We start from the raw sequence: 20,719 nt of genomic DNA, 5'->3' as shown, positions 1-20,719 counted from the left end.
TTCCAGATGTTTAAGTTGGTTTTAGAAAAGGCAGAGGAACCAGAGATGAAATTGCCAACATCCGCTGGATCATCAAAAAAGCAAGAGAGTTCCAGAAAAACATTTATTTCTGCTTTATTGACTATGCCAAAGCCTATGACTGTGTGGATCACAATAAACTGTGGAAAATTCTGAAAGAGATGGGAATACCAGACCACCTGACCTGCCTCTTGAGAAACCTATATGCAGGTCAGGAAGCAACAGTTAGAACTGGACATGGAACAACAGACTGGTTCCAAAAAGGAAAAGGAGTACGTCAAGGCTGTATATTGTCACCCTGCTTATTTAACTTCTATGCAGAGTACATCATGAGAAACGCTGGGCTGGAAGAAGCACACGCTGGAATCAAGATTGCCAGGAGAAATATCAATAACCTCAGATATGCAGATGACACCACCCTTATGGCAGAAAGTAAAGAGGAACTAAAAAGCGTCTTGATGAAAGTGAAAGAGGAGAGTGAAAAAATTAGCTTAAAGCTCAACATTCAGAAAATGAAGATCATGGCATCTGGTCCCATCACTTCATGGGAAATAGATGGGGAAACAGTGGAAACAGTGTCAGACTTTATTTTTCTGGGCTCCAAAATCACTGCAGATGGTGATTGCAGCCATGAAATTAAAAGACATTTACTCCTTGGAGGGAAAGTTATGACCAACCTAGATAGCATATTCAAAAGCAGAGACATTACTTTGCCAACAAAGGTCCATCTAGTCGAGGTTATGGTTTTTCCAATAGTCATGTATGGATGTGAGAGTTGGACTGTGAAGAAAGCTGAGCACTGAAGAATTGATGCCTTTGAACTGTGGTGTTGGAGAAAACTCTTGAGAGTCCCTTGGACTGCAAGGAGATCCAACCAGTCCATCCTAAAGGAGATCAGTCCTGGGTGTTCATTGGAAGGACTAATGCTGAAGCTAAAACTCCAATACTTTGGCCACCTCATGCGAAGAGTTGACTCATTGGAAAAGACCCTGATGCTGGGAGGGACTGGGGGCAGGAGGAGAAGGGGACAACAGAGGCTGAGATGGCTGGATGGCATCACCAACTCGATGGACATGAGTTGGGTAGACTCTGGGAGTTGGTGATGGACAAGGAAGCCTGGTGTGCTGTGATTTATGGCGTCACAAAGAGTCGGACAAGACTGAGCGACTGAACTGAACTGAACTGAAAATATGGAAGCAACCTAAGTGTCCATTGACAGAGCATGGATAAAGAAGATGTGGTATATATATACAATGGAATACTACTCTATTTACGCTATAGAAAATACTGAAATTTTGCCATTGGCAACAACGTGGGTGAACCTGGAGAGTATTATGCTTAGTGAAATAAGTCAGACAGAGAAAGACATACTGTGTGTTACCACTTGTATGTGGAATCTAAAAAGTAAATGAATACATATAACAAAAAAGAAGTCAAGTGAACCATTTTACTGATGATCTGTGCTAATAATAATGACCCTAACCCACAGCCTTCACATGCCTACCAGACAGGTTTATGCTCCATATGTTTGTCCCCACTCTGCCCTGTGCTTGGCCAGTGACCATAATTTAACCATCAAGATTAGTAATTTAATAAACATGAACATCCTATACTAAAATTAAAGGAAGAAAAACAAGTAGCAAAGAGGATGTACTTCGGTAGTTAGATTTGGAGAGGGGAAAACAAAACTGTGGGTAGCAGAAAGACCTTTCACTTAGAGAATCTAAAGAATTTCTGGTGGTTTTTCTTGCTATTGCTTAAAAGGAAGCCAGCAGTAAAGAAAATTGTAGGTCAAATTTCATAGAAGAAGGAACATGAAACAAAGGATTTTATCTTTATTAGCTAAGGACCCAATTTAATGTTTGAAGGAAAGTGGAAAAATAAAAAAACCAACAATGGACTGTCCAAAGGGACTATGGAACCCTGTCAAATTAGCTCCTCCAGAAAGCATGTGAGGGCATCAGGGGCTGGGAGTTTCTCAATTCTGCCATAAGGAAACACACTGATTTTTTTCTAAGCAAACAGAGCAGAGTTTACACATCCAAATGAGTGTTATCATCTGCTTTAAAAGAGTCCTCCTGGGAGACTTTATTCTCAGGGCAAAAATATTGCTTTTCCTCTGAATATTTTTATACCCCTCTCTAGATTTTACTTTGAATATCTCTTTTGTGTCTCATAGTCCTCCTTTGGAAGTAAATCTGGTTTCTGAACATCATTTTGTAGCAAAAATAATGTGTGCCCATGACAGAAAAGCCCTGATTTTTCTGATTGGCTGTGAAATGATGGATTCTGACAGACCTTCTACATAAGGTCCAGGAAGCAAGGGGACAGCAGCAGCAAGCTCAGCAGTCCTTTCCCAGTAGCCTCCAGGGACCCCAATGTGCATCAGCCTGGCTGGGTGATAATATACCTATGAACCAGACACATCTGGGGTTATGAGATCCTGGCTCTACATGCTGGCCAATTCTTTTTCCCTTCTGACCTTCAGTGTCCTCACTGAAATCCTGGGATGTGTTGGTTTAGTTGCTAAGTTGTGTCCGACTCTTGAAATCCCATGGACTGTAGCCTGCCAGGCTGCTCTGTCCATGGGATTTCCCAGGCAAGAATACTGGAGTGGAAATACTGGGATAGTGTATGATTATCGTGACTATGAAGTGAAGTGTAATCCTTGAAAAACACATAAGACGGGCTTTATAATTATTTATTGTTATTATTATTCACTTATAATACCTTAATGTGGAGCCAAGTACATGGTAAGTAATCACTAAATATTAGTCAGTTGGTTACAAGGTTGATTCTAAATGTGTCAAGTTTGACTTGAAAGTACTTTCAAGCGTGGGGTCATCTAAGGTAACTGCAGAAAGGCTAGGAGAACATCTCTAATCCTTAATCCCATAAAACTATTCCAGAATGGCTTTTATTTACCTTGAAGGTCCACCCCAGCTCTAATAGTCTGTGAAATTGACTATTACATCAGATATTGGAATTAACATGAACAATAAGAAAAAGTGTTAAATAGCATGGATAATTGAAGAATAAACTGTCAGAGAGTCAAGTAACTTTATAGGTACAGCTTAAGGGAAAATATCTTGAATAACCACCTTAGCCCACTTTTGTGGAATTGTCAACGGGAAAGACTCCTCTGTGGCCTCGTCACTTAAGACGATGAAGTAATTTGTTTAACCTGGGCATGAGAGGCATTGCCAAGAAGAAAACCTACCTGAAACTCCACAAACAAAGAAGAGTGGGCACTTGGGGATGGGGAAAGAGTGCCAAGGTTGGCCAGAGAGCTTTTCGCCTTTTTATAATGCTTTCAGGTTGGTGAAGAAGGTTTTCATAGCTTTTCAGAAGATTTGAAAGAGAGAACAGATACTGGCCATTATGTTGCCATGTTGACTGCATGTTAACTGCAAAACCCAGTGTATGTATGGTATTATAAGCAAGATATTAAAATTATGGCAGGAAAGGCAGAGACACAGTAGAGTACCCCATTCATAGAAATCCTTGAAGTAACAAGAAAAATGGCGACGAGACTGTTTAATTATTACTACATTATAACAGACTTCACTAAGGAGGCTCCTAATGCAATCTTGTAACCACAGAACACAAATCAGGAAGAGAGTGACTTAAAGCCAAAGAGATGTAGGGTGAGGCGTGTAAAGGAAGACCTTTTTTACCTTCTTGAGGGTAAAACATGAGAATGAAAATCCTAGTGATGGACACGAGTGATGGGCCTGGAGGTTTAGGCATTGGCCTGTCCAAAGGTAGGCCTGGAGCATGGGCCCCAGGGAGCCTGGTAACTTCTGAGAAAGCAGATTTGTGACCTAGGACCCTCTCATTTTAGCAACGTGATTGAACCCCAGTCTGGGACAGATGCTTCTTGGGATGCTGGAGACTACCTGGGGTGGAACTGCAGGAGGAGAGTGAATAGGGCTTTTTCTTTCACCAGGACCCATGGAATCAACACAATAAAATTAACAGGGTTAAGTAGGCAGATTTGTGGGTTTGGAGGCATAATTGGTCCTATTTTTCTCTAGTCTTGACCTAACTGGAGTTCACTGGGTATGTAATGGAAAAAAAACAACCAGCTTGATATAAAAATACAGGAAATGCCTGCAATCACTGCTGATTACAGTAGCAGCTTTCCTTCTGTTATTTTTGTGAAAAAAAAAAAAACAGGATTTGTTAGGTTTGGTTTTGCCTTTTTTTCCCCTTTCCTAAATGGTAGAAACAATTTAGCCTATTCTTTTTAGGGCATTCTTTACTCTAGCTAAATGATGTCATTTAATCTTTATAAATAAGGGATGGGATGGGTCAAAGAAGACATTCAAATTCTATCTTTAATATAACTCCTGTAAATATAAAATATATTCAAATGGTTCCAAATATGGTTTATTGGTCCTGGGGGCTCATGTTTTCCGAATTTCCTCCAATTCCTAATCTCTCTAGGCTGAACAGGAAGAACCAAGCTTTTAGCATACTGCCTGGTTTTACAGTGAGGTTTATATTAGTTCTAGGAGAGGTAATACTGTTTCCAGTGATTTCTTTTCCCAGAAACCATCACTTTTTAGCAAGTTGAAGACTCCTGCAATGAGACCTTCTGAGCCAGTGGACTGAGAGACACACAATGTCCCATCAGCAGAGAGAGCGCTGGGCTCTCATCAACCGGGGGCTATCAGGCCGCATCCCACCCAGTGTGTTAGTGGAAGTCAGCTAGCAAATCTTGATTTTGGCTTCAGGGTTCTCAATTTCTGTTGCTGGAATTTGGATCAAATAGGTGAAACCTGTAGTTACAATGTGTTTTAAAGCACCACCAAGAAATTTGTGGATTCCCTGGCCTTCAGCTGGGAGGACTCTGGGAGCTTGCAGATGGGAAACTCACTGGGCGCTGCACGGAACATGCTGGAATCTGCAGGTAGAGCCATGAGGCCCCTTTGTTCCTGAGGCTCCAAGAAGTGTTGTCATTCTAGATAATGGAGCAAGAAACTCGGTTCCTTATTAGCATAGCACTAAGGAGGATTTGATTCTACTTAAAAAGAAGGATTTGACTCTTACACAGCAGCCCTGTTTGGGGAAAAGGCAATGAAATCAGGCTGGGAACACTGTCATTGGCTATAGTTTCTTTGCCCCTGCTGAGATTAGAGCGGGTGATCCCTGATGCTCCTCTAGCACAAAGACTCTCAGTGGTACTGACAGTCTGGAGTTAGTTTTGGTTGTGCGGCTGAAAAGGGGGTGCTGTTGCTGGTGTGGCTAGAGGCCGAGGCTGCTGCTGAACGTCCTGCGATGCACTCACAGGGCCGCCCCCGCAGCAAACTGTCCAGCCCGAGATGTGAGTAGCACAAGGAAGATAAACCCTGCCCCAGCTCCAGAGCTCTGCGATTATGCAACCCTAAAGCTTGGAGAGGTCATGAGTTAACAGGACCCTTGTTTTGGCTGCTAAGGCTTATGCAGTTTAGGTGGGGTACAGCCAGAACTGCAGACTTTTCAGACCTTGAAGAAACCAGATCAGGCTTTTTGAATCCTTTTGGAGACAGAAGAAGACATTTCCTCTCCTTTTTTCCACTCAGCAAGGTTCTACAATTTAACTTCTTAGACTATATTGGATATTTTTTCAAAGGGTACCATCCATATTAGAAAAACCAAAGGTTGTTGGGTTGGGGATGTTTTTCTTTTTTTTCTTTTTTGATAAATATCAAATCAAGACATAGTTAATCTATCCATATTGTAAAAACTAGAATAGCCTAAATATGATCTTCTATTCTTATTAATTTCCCACCTCTGTGGTCTTCTATATGTTTCCCATAAACATGTGGCAATATCCATTCCCAGACGAAAACCACTCCTCTCCAGATAAATTTTATTTCAAACAAAACACATTTTTTCGAAAGTCATTTTGCCATCACAACTCGATCTAACCGGAGCACCTTCATCTTACCCCACCCTTTCAGTGTCTTTTATGGGGAAGTTTATGCCAGCAATGGTTTGGTGTTCTAGGGATTAAAAGGATTAAGAACACACAGACAGACAATTTTCATTTCCACTTTGGTGCACCCATCGTAAAGTAAACATTGCATGGTTTATGGCCTCTTGGGACCAGACTGTCTTGAACATTTTATGGCATGAGGGGGGCCCCACCCTACATGCTGAAAGAAGTTTCCCAGGTCTGTTCTCTCTGACACCAAGGTGCCCAGGGCATGCTCTCCCCATCTTCGACACCCACTTGTGGATGCCTGCAAACACCTGCCCAGTCTGTACCACACAGCACAATGGACTCTGAGATAGTATAGGTGCCCATGGGGAACTTACAGGACCTGAAATTGTGTCGGGCTTGTAGGGGATGGCTAGAGAATGTCAATCAATTTGTTGATGTGAAATTCTGGGATGATGGTCAGGCTTATCAATTTCAGTACAAGGATCATATAGCAGTGGGTGTTTGGCACACGTCATGAGGCATATTCAGACTAAAGTCAGACCAGCATGCAATCTCTGAACACATACAACCTGTCCTCATACACCTGATCACATACCAAAAATGGTGCTCGTAGGTGCCTTGGAACAGGAGTTAGGCTCTGATCATAGAAGGAAGAGCACAATTCTTTCTGATCAGTCAGCTCATTCATGGACTAGGCCTCTCCCAAACTGTGTTTGTGGGTTACTTAAGAGCAAAAGAGACCAGAGAAACATTTATGCCTGCCCCCATTTTATCCCCCCCTTCTTTCCTCCCTCCCTCCCTCTTCACCTCCCTTCCTCCCACCTCCCTCCTTTCCTTCCTAGTTCTTTTTTCTTACTGAGGTATAATAGGCCTATAGCAAAATATGCATTTCCCAGATGTTAACGAATTTTTACATAATTGTACACCTATGTAACCCAGACTGAGATAGAGACTGTTTCTTGCAGCCCAGCAGGCTGATGCCTCCTCAGTCAGTACCATCCTTATCCTAGGGGTTACTACCATTCTGACCATAAGTAAGTTTTATATTTAGGTCTCTTTAAAACTGACCTTAGTGCTAAAATAATCTACATAACCTTCATTGTCTCCCTCTGATATTGCCCAAGTCTGGGTCGATCTTGCCCAAGTCTGGGTTGGTACGTGAAGCTCCTCATATTGAAAATTATTAATAATGATTATTGAGAAATTAAATCATGCCCAGCAATAAGTGTTTTTCCATCTGTTCTTTCATTTAACCCCTGGGAACACAGCTTGTGAGGTAGATAGCATTGTCCCTATTTTACAGATGAAGAAACTGAGACTTCAAGTTGTAACAGGAAACAAGAGGTTCCAGAACCAGGAAGTGGGGGAGCAGCATTGGAACCTGGCTCCTTTGACACCACAGTCTATATTCCTTAGCACTATGCCAACAAGCATGTTCCTCCATTATACTTAGAAGACCTAGCAAAGCCAAATTATTTTTCCTATAAAATTGAGTTCAATACTCCCTAGTAAAAGTGGAGGAGAGATTCTAGAAAACTTTACCAGACCGTCTTGCTGTTGGTCATTGTGGCAGTATTTACTGCCCAGTGGTCATAGCCTGAAACCTCTCTTGTAATGTATGTTTAAGTTTAAGAAATATGTTTACTCAAGTTCACTAGCAAAAATGTGCAAATACAAGGAAAGGAAAAGCTTTACAAAGGAAAACACTTGAGCCCCCACCCCCTTTTTTTTGGTCAACACACTGCTCATAGGAAACTCAGAGTGAAAAGATAAGCAAGTCACACCCTTTAATGTCTCAAACTATTACCTCTCAGTTGTGGAAGTTACTGGGGAGTAGTGAGACTAGAATAAGGTTCAATGAGAGAATGAAGATAAAAGATATGGAGAGAGTCAAAAGCAAGGCCCAAAAAGCAAAGAATTATTTCTCTTGGGGGAATGAACAATTTCTCTCTTGTTTACTATTTGGCCACCTGATGCAAAGAACTGACTCATTAGAAAAGACTCTGATGCTGGGAAAGATTGAAGGCAGGAGGAGAAGGGGATGACAGAGGATGAGATGGTTGGATAGCATCACCGACTCGATAGACTTGAATTTGAGCAAGCTCCGGGAGTTGGTGATGGACAGGGAAGCCTGGCGTGCTGCAATCTATGGGGTCGCAAAGAATCAGACATGACTGACCAACTGAACTGAACTTACTGTTTAGGATCCTGAAGAGTTGTTTTGTATCACAGAGATCAAAAGCACATATATTGGTTTTTACATTACATGATGTTTCCCCTTAGGTGGTGAGGATTAGCACCTTTTCAAGCACAGAGTAATGAGGTTCCCAGTAATGAATGAAGAGACTTATGAGGTACATACTGATGCAAGGGGAAGCAAACTCAAGGCATGGCTGATTTCAAGCAACTGATAGCAGTCAAGTGATTTCTCTGAGTCTCCTAGTTAGACATGTGGTTTTTAAATGCTGTGTGCTCAGTCACTCAGTCATGTCCGAATTTTTGCAACTCCGTGGACTGCAGCCAGTCAGGCTCCTCTATCCTTGGGTAGTCTCCAAGCAAGAATGCTGGGGTGGGTTGCCATGCCCTTCTCCAGGGTATCTTCCCAACCCAGGGAGCGAACCCACGTCTCCCGTATTGCAGGCAGATTCTTTATCGACTGAGCCACTAGGGAAGCCTGGTTTTTAAATGTTTGCTTGTAAATGAAGATATGAGGGCACTATTTTTATTTCTAATTACAGTGGCATTGCTGCCGCGAGGAGTATGAATAGACAATCATCTGGGAAGAATTTCCTCTTAAGGAACGTGCTGTTTCTTCAGTCGTGTCCAACTCTTTGCAACCCCATGGACTGTAGCCCGCCAGGCTCCTCTGTCCATAGGATTCTCCAAGCAAGAATACTGGAGTGGGTTGCCATTGCCTGCTCCACCTCTTAAGGAATAGTTCAATTTAATCAGCTGATATTAGTAGACTCAAGTCCCCCCTCCTCTGTGAAACCTTATTTGACCAGTACCCTTGACACTATCCTATAATTCTATGTTCACTCCCCAACTGGATGTCCCTATTTGTGTTATAAAAAAAAAAAAAAATGACCATGTAAATCCATGGCTCTACATTTATGTTAGGGCCTCTGGGTGGAGGAAAGAGGGCATATTCTGGGTCCTTAGTACCTCATTCATTGATCTAACTTTGATAGACTTAAACACTTTAAAGACTGGGAACAAGTCTTATATCTCTCTGATCCTCCATTATATCTAACAAAGATCTTTACATAGTCCTTGTGGTGAATGATAAGGATAATTGTGCTGTATGTTCATATAATGTCAGATGACCCTGAACAATTAAAAATATTTCTCCACTAGCAGCCTCCACGTAATTGGTAAATATGGTGAGTCTCAAAAAGAACTCCTTACACACAGTTAAATCTTTTCTAGAAAAAATGTCACACTTGGATTCTCTCACTGGGGCACAAATAAGACACTTTGGTAATGATTTGTTTTGCCCACTTTAGCCATTAATTGCCCAATACGGACACGACTGAGTGGCTTCGCTTTCGCTTCTCTCTGTAGCAATTTCTCGAATTCTGCTTCGCTGACTTTAGTCATACGCTATGCTAAGTCACTTCAGTCGTGTCCGACTCTGTGTGACCCCATAGATGGCAGCCCACCAGGCTCCCCCGTCCCTGGGATTCTCCAGGCAAGAACACCAGAGTGGGTTGCCATTTCCTTCTCCAATGCATGAAAGTGAAAAGAGAAAGTGAAGTCGCTCAGTCACGTCCGACCCTTAGTGACCCCATGGACTGCAGCCTACCAGGCTCCTCCATCCATGGGATTTTCCAGGCAAGAGTACTGGAGTGGGGTGCCATTGCCTTCTCCTTTTAGTCATATATATGTATACAAACTTTAGAAAATTCGAATTCAGTTGATTTGCATTTATATTTATCTAAATATTAGTAGAAATGTCTTTGGAAAATGAGTGGATGTTCTGTACACAGTTCACACATTCCATAGAACTCAGTGATCCATATTCTAACAGAAAGGAAAAACTAGCATGGTCCCCAGTGACTTTGGGGTTGCATTTTAGGTAGCAATGATTGGGTTTACTAGTTTGAGTTAATGAGAATTTATCTGGAAGAAAGGAATCTTTTCTGAAGTTGGTATATTGGTCCAGAGTTTGGCTCTTACCATGCAGAACTTAAAGAGAGTAGGAGAGACAGAAGTCAGTTTCCTGGATAGGGTTAAGTATATCATCAAGAGGGAAATGAATTAGTCATTCACTTCATCTAGCCAAAGTAACTGGTGAAATTTTTCAACTTTTTAGTCTCTTTAAGTAATTTCCTTCTACTAAGTTCACACATGCCGATAAACACATACCAAAAATAAAAAAAATTAACAAGTGAAGGTCCTTAGTAGGTACATAAGTAAGCACCCTCTGAGAAAAACAAATGTTTCAGCCTATGACAATGAGTCATTCCTAATTCACATTAGGATTAAATAAGCATGAAAATCAACGTCCATTCTGTACATAATTACTGCCATAATAAACTGGAGTGTGAATCAAGATCCAGTTGTACGTGTCTCCATTGTATCTAAGTGAAATACTTGTTTAAAATGATTAAAAATTATTCAAGGCAAGTTAATCTGTACAAACATCAGGGCAAATGTAAGCAACAGGATTGGGACTGCCAAGCCATGGCACTAATAGCCCAACAGGTTGGTTCTTGTAGAGTGCGTCTATTAGGCAGGGTTATTTTATCAGCTTAGCATCCAAGCTGTGGCACAGACAACACTAAGTTTCCAGAAGAAAGTTACCTCATGGATCTTTCTTTAGTAAGTGCTCCCAAGTGCTGCCTGTCTTGGAAGCTGACCCCTTCAGCCCACAGAGCTCTCTCTGGGTTTCCTCTGAGCACCTCTGTTCATTTTTATGAAGTCAGCCATTACACTTTTAGTAGGTGCTGAATATATCTATCCCAGGCACAGTGAGAGGTCCTGTGGGGATGAAGTGGTGAACTCGACTGGGTCGCTTCATCCCCTCCTTGTGCCCAGTGGGGGAGATAGACAAACAGGCATTCACATTTCCTTGTCACGAATAGTATGGTGGGGGAAGTCCAGATACCTTGGCACTTCTTAGGAGGAGCACTGAACCTAACTGGAGGAGCTCATGAAAGTTTCTTACAGGAAATGCTGGGAGGTGACCAGTGAGGAGTGAGGAAGAGTGTTCTAGGCAGAGGACAGTTTCTGCAAAAACCTAAACATGAGCACTTACTATTTATACCTTTTATTTCATGCTTCTTGATACTTGACTCTATTTCCCATTGTAGTGTTGGAGTAGAAGCTTTTTTTTCCCAGCAGAAACTTTCTTTAGTATCCTTGGGTCTCCCCAAGAGTTTGGCAACTGTGAGTTTCCTTCCCACTTGCCTGGAGGGTGAATGGTGGTGCCCCAGGTTCTCAGGGAAGCTGGGAGGAAAGAGCGGGGAGCACAGGGGAAGCAGACCCTGTGCCTAGGGGCCGGGCAGCACTCAGGACAGACGGGGTGAGACGAGGAGCCCTGGGCGGTGAAGACGCGCTTTGCTCAGTGACATTTTCCTTAAGACCCAGCATTAATAGGCTTACCCGAGATGAGCTCTTTTGAAACATGGGTGTTGTCCTTGAGCTTTAAAAACTAGAGTCTATTTGTGCTATTTTAAGCTTCCAGACCCTTAGCCTAGGAGTTGAAGGGCAAAGTATGGAAAAAAGCAAGGATTTGGGGCCAGAAAAACCTACAGATTTGGGCCTTCCCAGTAGCTCTGCTGCTTTAGTTTCGATTCTTTATTTAGCTTTCAGGTTTGTTCAGTTCAAACTCGTTGATCCTTGCCCTTAAACAATTCATCATTGATATTTTCTTCACAGATTGCTAAAACCCTGGATTCCTCATCTCTTAATACAGTGTCCTACAGGAGGATTCCTCTAGGTTTTTATAATATGGTTAATGTTTTTTCTTATTTTTAAGATGGAGTAGAAACAGCTGTATAGACCCTTTTTTTTTTTTTTTTTTAAGGGAGAGAGCCTTAAACCAGCATCTGATCCTAACCTCTAAGCTGCTGGGTCATGTCAACATACACTGAGTAGCTGTTATTTGCCTCAGCCTTCTCTTAGAGCATGAAGACCAATGCAGTTGGTATTGCTGGTCCTCACTGTTCTTCTCAATATCGGTCTCAGCTCCCAACCAGCACTGGGCACAGAGTAAGTGGTCAACAGTTTTTCGTGAATGTATGGTGACTAGCAGGCCCTCTCCACTCTCAAAATCATTGGCTTGGATCCTGAGATAGTTCAAGTTTGTAAGCCTTTGACAATGAGCAGCTGTCATCACGAGCAACCCGTGTGAGTGAGGGGTATTTAGATTGGCCTGGGACTGGGAGGGGGTTAGTCAAGGGTCTTAATAGTAAGCACAGCTCTGGCTAACTTGTACAACAAAGGAATTTGTTGGACAGAGATAGAGTAGATCATAGACACAACAGGCAAGCTGGAAAATCAAGGGGAAAATGGGCAGGGACCAAGGAGGCTGGATACACCCATGTCTCTTAAACTTGACCATGGCACACCGCAGTCTGAACAGCTCACAGGCCCTTCATGCCTCATGCCTCAAAAGTCCTAGAAGTATCAAAATGGACATGCCTGAATGTCCCATGCCCTTCCACAACTCACACCCAAGGTACCCACCCGCTCCTCCCATAACAAAGTCAAGTAGAGTGGGAAATTAAGGCAAAATCTAAGCAACATAGCCCACATTCTACAATTCCTATTTATATTTCCTCATTCTGGTTTTCCCTTCTGTCGGTGGTGGTGGTGGTTTGCCACTGTGTTGCTCTTTTACAGTGTCACTTAGAATGTAGTAAGTCTAAAAAATCCAACAGACTTTCAAATCTGTTTCTCTGGCAGATAGGCATTTTTTGGTTGGTTAGAGAGGAGTAAGAAACTAGTGGTTTGAATGATCATGTTTGGAAATTGCTCATGAAAAGGAATTAAAACTGATCTTTGTCAAGTACCCACTCTGCGCCAGGAACCATAATGAATTCTTCACATATGATCTCATTTAAGCATCACATTAAGCCTTTGGCATAAGTATTGTTATCCCCATTTTACAGGTGAGGGGCCTGCGGCTCTGTGAGCATCAGTCGCTGTCTTTACATTATTCTTGATAATAATTCAGTCAGAGTAATCTTTAAACTCACATCTGTGAAACATCACAGTCTCCTGCTTGGTCTCTGGTTCTCTGCCTTACTAATCCTCCCATGGCATCACAGAGAGTCCCTGTTTTGGTGAACATCCCCTAATCCTTATGTCATGACCTTTAGCCAGTTTTCCAAGGGCCCCAAATCTAGACTGCTTTTGACCATTAAAAATAAGATTGACAAGCCAATGAAGTGTCATTATTTAGAAATCAGCTGGATGACCACACACTAAAAGACCTTCTGGTCTGAAAATTTGGGTGGGTGATCTTGGAGTGACAGCACCAGAGAACAACCAGGCTGTCGGGGTTAATGACCTCTCTTGGCACTTGCACTGGGGCAGGCATTGTGGGCCTGGGGAGGATGTGGATGGTGGAGCAGATGTGGGTCCTTCTTTGGGCAGCTTATAGCTTCTCAGGAAGTCCTTCAGTGCCAAGGTCTCTACCATCCAGTGTAGACACATGTGGACTGTGTGGTTAGGAGCTCGCTCTGCAAGGTGCAGGCCTTCGTTCCTACCTCGACACTAACCATAGGCTTCTAGACAAGCTGTTCACCCTCTCAAGGTTTCAGTTTTGCCATCCATAAAACAGGAGTGATGTTAATCCCATTTCAGAGAATTTGGGGGAGAATTTGATGAGATCTTCTACATGAGGTGCAGCACGGTGGCTTTAGGATTTTCTCCTGGCTCCACCTACAGGTGGCAGAAGCCAAATCTTAGAATTCTGTCTCTTGGAAGTCATCTCACAAAGGCCCATGCACTTAGAAGGTGCTCAATAAATGCTTGTCGCTTAATGGAAAAGAAACAAGGACATGGACCAGAGTTCATCCCAGGCAAAATATTGATAGCACTTTCATTTCTTAACATGTTATTTATTGTTATATTAATTGATTATCAATTTCCATATTAGAATGTAAACTCCATGAGGGCAGGGAATTTGTTTCATCCATAATGAGAGCAGTACATGTCACACAGTAGCTGTTCAGTAAATATTTGAATGCATGAATAAATGGTCTTTCCTATGAAAGGGAAATAAGTTGGCTAGAAACCTGTGGGCAGTCTCTGCCCTGTAACCTCCTAGCCCTAGGCAGACCATCCCACTGTCCCACGGAGACTCCAGCCAACTTGGGTTCCTGCTGGCAGCCACCCACAGGAAGCTGCCTGTGCTTGCCCCTTGGCCCCAGCCAGCCAGCTCACCTGTGAGGCCCAGGGCAGAGCTTTTCAGATTGGCAACTGCTTAGTCTGATGTCATAAAACTCACTGAGAATTGCTGCCATTTGGGTTTATGATTTTCATTGTTTTATAGTTTATACTTGTGCCCTGCAGTGATTTTCCATTAAATCAGAACATTTATGTTTCAAAAAAGAGCTGATGTGGTTGTGGAGATATATATATATCTTAAAAGCTGATCACTGGCAATTAAAAACTGACAGTTATCAGCAGATTAGGAAATTAGCATTTGTTTAATAACATTCTATTTGAAGCTCTTAGTGCCTGAAATTTTTTTTTTAGCCTGATAAGGTGGCAGATTTTACATTTGTATATACTGAAGGCTTCAAGTGTAATTGTTGTTTCTACCCCTGTTAGCATAAACCAGTAGGTAAAAATAAGTTGCAAAATTGGGAAGGAACCAATGACAGAGTATAGTCTAAGAAGTTAACTAAAACTTCTATTGATTTTATGTAAAACATATCCTATAGGTACATGTATTATACTATATATACATAAAATAATTATATAGAATATGAATATATATATACAAATTATTATACTAAATATTCATTATATATATTAATCATAATAGATGCTTTATTACAGACATACTTTGTGTAATAGGCAACATACAACTCCCAACATCTCTCTATATTTGGTATGTATTAATCCTACTGTATATTATATATATGTACAGTTCAGTTGACCCTTGAACAGCACAGGGATTAGAGGAACCAAGCAAAAAGTTCATGCAAAAAGTTATACATGCAAGCTTCATGTATAAACTTCATGCAAAAAAACTTCATGTATAAGTTACAATCAACCCTTCATACTCATGGTTCCATATTCACAGATTTAACCAACTGTGGAGTGTTCAGTACGTCTTTATAGGAAATAAAACCATCAGATTGACTTGGTTTGATCTCCTTGCAGTCCAAGGGACTCTTAAGAGTCTTCTCCAATACCACATTTCAAAGCATCGATTCTTTGGCACTCAGCCTTCTTTATGGTCCAACTCTCACATCCATATATGACTACTGGAAAAACCATAGCTTTGACTAGATGGACCTTTGTCGGCAAAGTAATGCCTCTGATTTTTAATATGCTGTCTATGTTGGTCATAGCTTTTCTTCCAAGGAGCAAGCATCTTTTAATTTCATGGCTGCAGTCACCACCTGCAGTGATTCTGGAGCCCAAGAAAAGAAAGTCTGTCACTATTTCCATTGTTTCCCCATCTATTTGCCATGAAGTGATGGGACCAGATGCCATGATCTTAGTTTTTTGAATGTTGAGTTTTAAGCCAGCTTTTTCACTCTCTTCTTTCACTTTGATCGAGAGCCTCCTCAATTCCTTTTAACTTTCTGCCATAAGGGTGGTGTCATCTGCATATCTGAGGTTATTGATATTTCTCCTGGCAATCTTGATTCCAGCTTGTGCTTCATCCAGCCCCGCATTTCGCATCATGTACTCTGCATATAAGATGAATAACCAAGGTGACAATATACAGTCTTGATGTATTCCTTTCCCAGTTTGGAACCAGTCCATTGTTCCATGTCCGGTTTTAACTGTTGCTTCTTGGCCTGCATACAGATTTCTCAGGAAGAGGTAAGGTGGTCTGGTATTCCCATCTCTTAAAGAATTTTCCACAGTTTATTGTGATCCACATAGTCAAAGGCTTTGGCATAGTCAATGAAGCAGAAGTAAATATTTTTATGAAACTCTCTTGCTTTTTCTGTGATCCAGCGGATGTTGGCAATTTGATCTCTAGTTCCTCTGCCTTTTCTAAATCCAGCTTGAACATCTGGAAGTTCAAGTTTCCCATACTGTTGAAGCCTCACTTGGAGAATTTTGAGCATTACTTTGCTAGCATATGAGATGAGTACAATTGTGCAGTAGTTTGAACATTCTTTGGCATTGCCTTTCTTTGGGATTGGAATGAAAACTGACTTTTTCCAGTCCTGTGGCCACTGCTGAGTTTTCCAAATTTGCTGGCATATTGAGTACAGCACTTTCACAGCATCATCTTTTAGGACTTGAAATATCTCAGCTGGAATTCTATCACGTCCACTAGCTTTGTCTGTAGTGATGCTTCCTAAGGCCCAGTTGGCTTCGGATTCCAGGATGCCTGGCTCTAAGTGAGTGATCACACCATAGCGGTGTTTTGGGTCATTAAGATCTTTTTTGTATAGTTCTTCCATGTATTCTTGCCACCTTTTCTTAATATCTTCCGCTTCTATTAGGTCTATACCATTTCTGTTCTTTTTATGTGCCCATCTTTGCATGAAATGTTCCCTTGGTAGCTCTAATTTTCTTGAAGAGATCTTTAGTTTTTCCCATTCAATTGTTTTCCTCTATTTCTTAGCATTGATCATTTAGGAAGGCTTTCTTACCTCTCCTTGCTATTCTTTGGAAGTCTATATTCAGATGGGTCTCATCCATATCTATGCCCAAACAACCTGCTCTACTGTGAGGATACATTCAGCTGGTGATTGCCGGCCAAGTCACTCTGAATTTTAACTGAATGACATCACTAAAATCCAAATTCTGCTTCAAGAATGATCCTATGGTTTAAAAAAAAAAAAAAAAAAAAAAGGCAGCTGACTCAGGCTGGATTCAGAGGTGGGATAAAGAGGCGACCACTAGGAGAGTGCTGGAGGGAACCTCCGCCCCCTCCAGGCAGAATTTGGAAAGTGGTATTGCACCATCTCCTCCACTAACTCTCCAGTCTTCTGACAAGTCTATGGAGGTTCCTGAGGGAAGTTGCATATATCAAGCTGCAAATGCCCATCTTAGCTTAATGACACTTAACAGATTTGCAAGTCATCAGAAGGACTTGTCGTTTAGGGGAGAGTAATTTTTCAAGGTAAGGGAGTGAAAAATATACCCTGAGTGCAGTTGCCCGCTCCAGTGGAGCAGTAGGTAGGGAGTGCCAGGGAGGGCAGCCAGAGGGCTGTGAGGCTGGTGGAGTAGAGAGAGGGACCCAGGAAACTGGACTGTTGTTGGGCTACTCCTCCACTCACGACGAGGAAGAGGAGGGAAAGCTGCTAGGTCCTTCTCGGTTAGAGCCTGGAAGCCTCCTGGAGAACATGGAGATCCAGTGTGTTTTCTCTGAATGAAAGTTCTTCCTATGTGGACACTAGGTTGTCTTATGCAGGGACATATCTCCCAGTGTCACTTGCAGAATTGTTACTTTATTTTTTTTTCCTGAGTGAAATTTTGGAAATTCCTTCTCTTTTTCCCTTTGACAGGTTTGACATTTTCTTTTCTTTACTAACACTATTCACCAGGCCACCCCTGGCACATGATACCTCTGTTGATTTGGCAAGTCATTTCTTAAAATATATAATTTATTATTAGTGTGTGCTAAGTTAATGGCAACCCACTCCAGTGTTCTTGCTTGGAGAATCCCAGGGACGGGGGAGCCTGGTGGGCTGCCATCTTTGGGGTCACGCAGAGTCGGACACGACTGAAGTGACTTAGCAGCAGCAGCAAGTTACTTTAGTCGTGTTCAACTCTTTGTGACCCTATGGACTGTAGCCTGCCAGGCTCCTCTGTCCATGGGATTCTCTAGGCAAGAGTACTGGAAAGGGTTAGAATACTAGAGTAGGTTATTGTTAGTAGTATTATCATTACTATTATTATTATTTCTGAATTGGAGTCACAAAGCATAAAGAGAAAATATCATAAATATAAATAAAGGTAAGCAATGTATCTCCCTGGGCCTAAGTTGGATAGAAAGAACTTGGAGCTGCTGGATCACCAAACTTGAGGCCCCCAGCAGCATGCCAGTGACTGACCAGGTCCTTTGGTAGACTGTCCCTCCTCCTTGGGCTTCCTGGACATTAAGCGTCCTGAGTTTCCTCTCTGGTTGTTTGGTTGCAAGTCCCACCCATTAAATGCTGGGCTTGCTCACAGACCAATCTTAGCTTTCTTCTCTTCTCACACTATACTATCTATCTTCTCAGAAAACCCCACCCATACTCATTCATTCTCCAGCCCAAACCTTCCTATATCACCACCTGGTCAGCATGTTCAGTTAGGTGTTGCCAAGGTATCTCAGACTTGCACTATGCAAGTTGAACTACTGGTCAACCCCTGCCCTCACTCCACAACCTGGACCTCCCCAGTATATATATAGTAGGTGCCTCATAAATATTTATCAAGTGGAGCACTCTTCAGTGCTCCAGCACTCCCAGCTCTAATTGTCTTTGTTTCATAAACTTTGCCAGATTATGTCCTCCCTGATAAAAGAGAGGAAGCTTTTTGACCTGCCTCGTCCTCATGGACCTGTGCATCCCCCTTAGCCCAAGGCCACAAACACACGTGTGGCATGAACACAGCAGGTACCCGTCCCTAGCAGCCTGTATGCCTACACATGCGCGTACACCTACACCTCTAATCAGCTGAAAAGCACTACTCGGTCTCAAAGCAAATACCTTCTGTGGCCAAATTAAACAAATATAAATATACAACTTCTTTTTTTAAGGATAATAAAATCTGTTTTCTGTCCCTTCAGAGGTCAGTCCATTTTCAGCTCCCTGGCCTTGCCGGAGGCCTCTGACATCCTCCAAGTAACTTGGGTGACCCCCACTTTGCAGGAAGACGTGCTTGCCCTACATCCTCCTCAACTTGTTGGAGTTGCATTTGCGTTTTCTCAGCTCTTTATCTGGGCTGGGCTGACCTGTGAGGGACTGATCACTCTCTGAGCACGTGGCTCCTTGCGTAGCTGGACATGGAAGCCATACACTCACAATATGGCAATTTCTCATCCTGACAAGAGTTTGAAGAGTGGTTTTCTGGCCTTCCTGTCCGGGAATTCTGAGCCCTGACTAGGCTTCCATAGTCCACTTCCGCCAGACTCCAGGCATACCCCCAGAAAGGGTGCTCTTGGTCCTTTGGCTGGAGTAGCCCTTTCTATGATGACAGAGTGCTGGCTGGGTTCTGAGCTGCAAATCGCTGGGCCCAAAACAGACAAGACCAGCAGCCCTTGCCTTCTAAGGACAGTGATGGTATCCTGTTTGTCCCTCTGGTATAGAACTTACCATCCCAAGTATTCTGGACTCATGTCCACTTGTGTCTTGAAGACAGAGAGCTTTCCTTGAGGAGAGGGACTGTGTCCTCTCTCAGTATCCTTGGGGCCTAGCTCTAAAGCAGACCCTGAGTGGCCTCTCAGTAAATAGTCTGAAGCATTATGTAGTAGGGCCAAGTAGGCAATGGATGTATTAGGAGTTGTTGTCATGCCACTGAGTAGACTGTCCTTAGAATGGGCTTAATATGGATCCTGCCCATTATATGGATCCAGACACTCAACAAACATTGAAGGCCAGGCATTTTGAAGGCTCTAGGCACCAAGTTGCAGACACAAAGACATCATTCTCGTGGAGCTCATGTGAGGGAAACTGTAAACTCAAGGACATAAACAAGCAAAGTAATTGCAAATTGTAATCATCGTTGCAAAGGAAATGACCAGGGTGACTGAAAATAAAGGAAGGGGAGGGGCAAGAGGTGATGGGATGCTTTACACAGGGTGGCCAAGAAAGGCATCTTTGAGAAAAGGGGATGGAGACCAGAATGCCAAGGAGCCTATTCTCTAGGGAGAGGAAACAGCCATGTGGGATAGGTCTCGAGGCGGGAAGGTGCTTAGTGAGCTTGAGGAGCTGCCACACAAACCCTGTGGCTGGACAAAGGGGAAACGGGCACCAAACGAGGCAGGGAAGGGCCAGCCCCAAGGCCAGAGTAAGGCTCTTAGGTGCCATTCTGACTGCCATGGAAGCTGTTGGCATCAACAAAGGATTCTTCCTGCATGAAACCAGAGAATGGACTGGAAGGCGTAAGAGAACATTAGATTCAGCTGCCTCTGGGGGTTTTGGCCTTAGTTTTAGTATTTTTTTAAAGAACAATGTATCTTAGTAGTTGCATATATTATCTGAAAATAGGATCATCTGACTGGAGGAGTCATGATCCACAAAATTCATTTCTCTATGCATTCCTTTCTTCATTCCTCTGACCAACAGGTTTTGAGAAGCTAGAATGCTTCCGGCACTGGAGGGATTCCCAGGCCCTGCCCCCATGGAGTGGGGCATTGTGGAAGACAGATACTCCTAGTGGGGCCTGTGCCAAGACATTGAGGCAGGAGGCAGTCTCAAACATCTAGGAAACCACCCACAGGCCCCACGTTTGGATTTTGAGGGGATATGTTGAGGGATGAGGCTAAAAGGCCAGGCTGGTGGAGACCACACAGCATCTCGCACACCATGTTAGAAAGCGAGTTCATGGGGGTGCCCTTGAAGAATGCAAGTAGTATGAGAGAGTGGTCAGATTTACATTTTGTATCAAAATGTCTGCTGGCAAAGGTTT

General features: G+C 42.7%; 1 protein-coding gene across 2 annotated transcripts in view; it reads left to right on the top strand.

The window, feature by feature from the left end:
- Window positions 1-20,719, top strand: part of PRKCE (protein kinase C epsilon) — a 547,581-nt gene that overhangs the window by 477,645 nt on the left and 49,217 nt on the right. Inside the window, exon 13 of one of the 2 annotated variants that reach the window (XM_070379639.1) lies at window positions 8,689-10,509. The exons of the other annotated variant lie outside the window; for it this stretch is intronic. Within the exon in view, the coding sequence (XP_070235740.1) occupies window positions 8,689-8,881 (193 nt within the window). The 3' untranslated portion in view covers window positions 8,882-10,509. Of the gene's footprint in view, window positions 1-8,688; window positions 10,510-20,719 lie in introns of those variants that run through there. 2 annotated transcript variants of the gene reach the window in all.

This window comes from Bos mutus, chromosome 11, assembly GCF_027580195.1.
Source record: "Bos mutus isolate GX-2022 chromosome 11, NWIPB_WYAK_1.1, whole genome shotgun sequence".
In the NCBI taxonomy this organism is placed as follows: domain Eukaryota; kingdom Metazoa; phylum Chordata; class Mammalia; order Artiodactyla; family Bovidae; genus Bos; species Bos mutus.
This window is presented reverse-complemented; position numbering and strand designations above follow the sequence as displayed.